The sequence below is a fragment of the Selaginella moellendorffii genome, unplaced genomic scaffold (assembly GCF_000143415.4).
Source record: "Selaginella moellendorffii unplaced genomic scaffold, v1.0 SELMOscaffold_70, whole genome shotgun sequence".
NCBI lineage: Eukaryota > Viridiplantae > Streptophyta > Lycopodiopsida > Selaginellales > Selaginellaceae > Selaginella > Selaginella moellendorffii.
In genome coordinates, this window is record NW_003314331.1 from 830,130 (window position 1) to 835,114 (window position 4,985).

A 4,985-nucleotide genomic window follows, 5' to 3' on the forward strand; every position below is an offset into this window, starting at 1 on the left:
GGGTGCCACGTGGTAGTGGTTGAAGCGAAAGACACATGAGCGTAACACGTTTAGACTAAAAGCTCCGACTTGAAAAGTCGAGAGCAGGAGTGGAACTCCCAATGACATGCTCGAGGAATAAGCACGAAGCAAGCAATAAGTGAGTCTCTAAAAAAGGGACACAAGAGGACCAACATATGACACGTGGAGGAGTCCGAGATGGACCTAAGATGGAGTCCGAGATGGACCCAAGATGGAGTCCGAGATGGACCAAGATGGAGTCCGAGATGGACCTAAGATGGAGTCCGAGATGGACCCGAGATAGAGTCCGAGATGGACTCGAGATGGAGTCCGAGATAGACCCGAGATGGAGTCCAAGAAGGAGTCTGAGATGGAATCCAAGATGGAGTCCGAAGTCGAGATGGACCGAGACCGGGACCGAGACCGAGGTTGAGGCCAAGACCGAGGCCAAGTCCGAGTCTGAGTCCGAGTCTGAGTCTAAGTCCGAGTCCGAGTCCGAGTCCCAGTCTGAGTTCGATTCCGAGTCCGAGTCTAAGTCCGAGTTCAAGTTTGAGGGGGTGAAAGCCCAAAGCATTCGTCTCCCAGACTCTCTGGGGGGTTTAGTGAGCTCCAAAAGTATAGTAAGGGGAGGACTTTAGTGGAGCTAGTTTGGCCAGGAAAAGCTAATTTGGCCCAAGAAGGCCAGATCCAGTGTTGAGTGATGATCTGACTACTGGGAAGTCCAAGGCTAGAGTGAATACGAACTAACAAACAGGGTAGCTTGGTGAAGTGTTCAAGAGCCGGCTCTAGTTCCCCCGGGAGATCGAATGGTCAATACTCCTAGTCCAAGTGTGGGTGGCACTCCCTACTTGGATACCTAGTGTGGCTCAATGGAACCTCACTTTAAGCCCATAGCTAAAACACCCAAAGGTGGAAGGCGGGGAGAGTACCTAGAAGGCCCGCGTAAAGCCACAGTGTTCTGAAATGTTGTCCCAAATTCCCAGACTGTAGAAAGTAAGAGGAGTAGTCCTCTGGTGTGGTGACCAAGGACACAATCACATAGTGAGGAAGTCCCAAAGGACCATGGGACTTAGTGGTCAAGCTTGTGGACCCCCCCCCCCCCCCCCCCCCGCCCCCCCTTGAGGAACACATGCTTTGGGCTTTCACCCCAAGTCTCCCTTAGTATCAGGAGTTAGTCTCTAGGACAAGCTTAAAACTTACTAAATATAGAATGGTGCTAAATTGCAAATTTGGACACGGGACGAACACCATTGTGTTCAAGCTAATCTCTACATTCCATAAATATGCCAAATGAGTGAATCTAAACACTTTCCATAAATAGCATTTTGGACCGAAATGAAACTAACACAAAAAGCATGATAGTGAGGGTGTTTGGCAAGCTCATAGCTGCTTGGAGGAGGCTAAATGTTTGTTTGAGAGGCACGTGGTGGCTTGGAACTCCATGCTTGGCACATATGCCTCGAATGGGCATTTGGACGAGGCACTAGATTCCTTCCTAAAGATGGCTCATCTCTTCAACAATGATCCATATGCTCACCTCTAGAAACCATCTTGAAAATGCAAAGCTTATTTACGATCGAATGCCTTACAAGAGCAAGATGGCGCACACAGTGCTCCTCTCAGCCTATCTCTGGAATTGGCCACCTCCAAGAAGCGATGAGCCTCTTCCGGGCACCAAACTCAAGTTTCCAAGAGGAGTCCCTTGGGAGCAAAACCTGGCACCATTGCCATCCAGACAATTGCATCGCGCTCCTTGCTCCCGAGAGAATGCCAGAGCAAGACTTAGTCTCACACACACAATGTTAAGAGTTAAATTCCAAGACTGATGTAAAACACTTACCGAGGTGACAACACATGACTCGCCCCAGTATCAAGATAGGACTTCACGTTCCCCAAGTTCATACCACCACGGATCTGCAAGCCACTTGAAATGTAGCAGAAAACAGCGCTTCTCAACATCTAGAAATTGTATACGCTTCCACTGCCGCGAGCGCTGCCTTCAGGGTCAATGAACGTGTCCTCCGACTCGAAATTCACAATCAGCAAAGACTGTGACAAATCCAGCAGAGTAGACCCGGCCAGCAAGATCATCCATTTCTTGACCACTTTATTTTCTCGAGTCAAGCTTAACTTCAAAGAACAAAACATGGCCTAGCCGTGTAAAGGAAGGCTAAGATCCACAGAAAAAACGTCATGGAAAACACACAGAGAGTTATACTATTGAGCACTGTAGTTTGCTGATGGATTGCCATGGTCGTCGCTGGTGTGGACACAGAAACTATCGAGATTTTGGAGAAAGAACTAAACAAAACTGCAGCAGCAAAAGCCGCAGCGATGACCAGGCATGAGAGGAGCGATGCAAGCACAAGCTTTCGAGTAGGAGCCATAATTTCTGGAGAGCCAAGAGAAAAGAGAATAGATTGAGCAAACAAAGGGGGCAATCTCCCATAGATAAAGATCCAAGAGCACGAACTCACACAAAAGCTCGCACAAACTTTTACTCCAGTGGCAGTAGTAGCACCTTAACGTTGATAACCATGGTTTCACCACCATGGTTGGAATAATGAAACACACGTTCTCAATGCTGAAGTCAGAATAGATATCAGCGAAAGACGAACATCTTGAGGCGAGTTTAGATTGGAGCTAAAGGAAATTTGGAGCTGTTGGATTCTTTCTCAGCCGGCAAACTTCCGCCGTCAGTGACTGAAATCTGCTTTACATCCATGCTGGAGGTCAGAACCAAAGCTACTGAACTCTCTCTATGTTCCAGAATATGCAATCGAACAAATCTTCAGTTATGTCAAGGTTTGTTCCCAGTAAGTTCAGTTCACTAATACTGCGCATACTCCTCTCAAATTGTGGATTGCCATTTAAGCGGGACAACGCTCCCACCTCCAAAACCAGCGAGCCTAAGAGAAAAAATCCATGAAATTCTTTATGGCCAGAATTATGGTACTCTAAGGAGTATAATCTCTCTAATTTAGAAACTCATTTGACCACTTGTGGTGGTTATTTCCTTTCATTAGTTCAGTTTTTGTTAAACCTGTTAAAGATACCTTCTCTAACTCAATCCTATTACTCATTATTGAGTAATTTTAGTTTTCATCAATATAAACTTTGCACTTTGGAATTTTTAATCTTGATTTTTTGAAGTCAATTTCCTGGGTATCTTTGACACCTTGCATTGCACATATTATACAACTCCATTGCCCCATCTTAGGAAGTTCTCTATTTGAGGGCACCATCATCCTCTCTTCTATTTCGTGCCAACTTTTACACTAAGTTTCAGTTATCATAATATGTGCTAAGGCTATCCACAGCCCTATCATTTGACTACCTTACTACTTTTTCCTTTGAAATTTTCACTTTCGCCAAATCGGAGCAATTAAAAATCCATCTTAGAAACCAAAAACCTTTAAAAAAAATTCTCTCATACTTGCTAGGGATTTAGTGATATGTTTGACAAGTCACTCTAAAGCGTCCACATAATACATGCTACAGCAAGGTAGGCTACTGTTCTGTAAGTTGTTTGGAATTGCTTGAATTGTTTTCATCATGTTGGATTTTCATTTACAGCTGCAGATCCAACTCTGAATCTTGACTGGCCAACTTGATTTAGCATTGCAATTGGTGTTGCTGAAACGTCCTCCTGGATATAAAGCTCAATGCAAAGATCTTGGACTTTGGAATTTCGAAACTCTTCAACTTAGAAAAAGGCTTCAATCACAAGAACATTGTAAGTTGCTACATTTTCCCTATAACTTATGTCCCATGCAGCGGATTTGCACCAGAATATGCATTGCAAGGTCGACTAACATTCAAGGTTGATGTCTATAGCTATGGAGTACTTCTTTTGGAGATCATCTCTTATAACAATCTCACGCTTCCAACTGACAAACAGCTGCTGCTGCAGTGGGTATGTTCTTCACTCACATGTTTTTGTTAAAGCTGTACTGTGGCTGCATTCAAACTTGGAGCATGAAACAAAGGGGGAAACTGCTTGAATTCGTGGACAGGAAACTAAAGAGGGATTCTTCCGAGAGCTTAGAAGCAGAGTTCTCGAGGGTGATACAAGTGGCACTCGTGTGCATGAATGCTGATGAAAAACTGAGGCCAGGTTTGAGCGACGTGGTAGGTTAGAACAGAGCCTGAGAACCGAGCCTGAGAACAACAGTTCGGGCTCTGTTCTCGGGCCCGAGGACAGAGCCCGAGAATAACTGCTTGGTCTGAACAACTGCTTCAGGGGAATTTAAGGGAAAAAAACCTTGAATTTTCCTGTACTGTACTATTTTCATTTTCCCCTTTCAAGTTGGGGGAAATGTCTCCACAATTAATTCCCAAGCTATTCCCGAAATTCCTCTGTTTTCCTTTGTTTGCGGGAATTTGACCGCTCCAGTGGCTCATGGTAGCCCACTGATATCATCGATCGATCGATCGACCCAGCCTGCATGTTTGATAAGCCGATGGATCGATTGATCGACTTGTTTCCAAATTTTTACTTTTCGTTGGAATCGGTGAGGAGGGAGAAGAAGAAGACTCGGGCTCCGATTCGTCCGTTTCAAATGTTTTTTGTGCTTGACGACCCTAATGCAGCCCAGAGAAATGGAATTTTGGCTCAGAAGCTCTTGCAGTAGGCGTACCGATCCTGACTGCCCACCAAGAGCCGCACTGGATCGAAAGGGAAAAAAGAATCCAATCAGAAAGCAGAGCATTGTGTTGGTGATATGTCCGCTTGTGCTGAAAAGCTCGGCCACTTCCGTTCCTCTTTTGTTTCTTTTTTGGTTCAAGCACCGAAACATGAAGTCAATCGCTCGCCTGCTCGCTCGCTCGATTGATTGAAAGCTGGTGTGATGAAAGGGCAGCTGCTGTTCTTGTTGATCTGTGAACGTCACATCCGAGTTTGGTTTTGCGAAAGAGCGGAATCCAACAGGAATATTAATGGCCCCGGAGAATGACGGATTAGGTAATTGGATCATGAGGTTTTG

The 4,985-nt window shown here is 45.2% G+C and overlaps 1 protein-coding gene across 1 annotated transcript; it reads left to right on the top strand.

Moving 5' to 3' along the window:
• The first annotated feature begins 2,250 nt into the window (after positions 1-2,250).
• Positions 2,251-4,634, top strand: LOC112340780 (cold-responsive protein kinase 1-like). Its single transcript, XM_024659763.1, has 4 exons — positions 2,251-2,342; positions 3,778-3,912; positions 4,017-4,131; positions 4,410-4,634. The coding sequence occupies exons 1-4, from the start codon at positions 2,251-2,253 to the stop codon at positions 4,632-4,634; spliced, it is 567 nt and encodes a 188-aa protein (XP_024515531.1).
• The last annotated feature ends 351 nt before the right edge of the window (positions 4,635-4,985 follow it).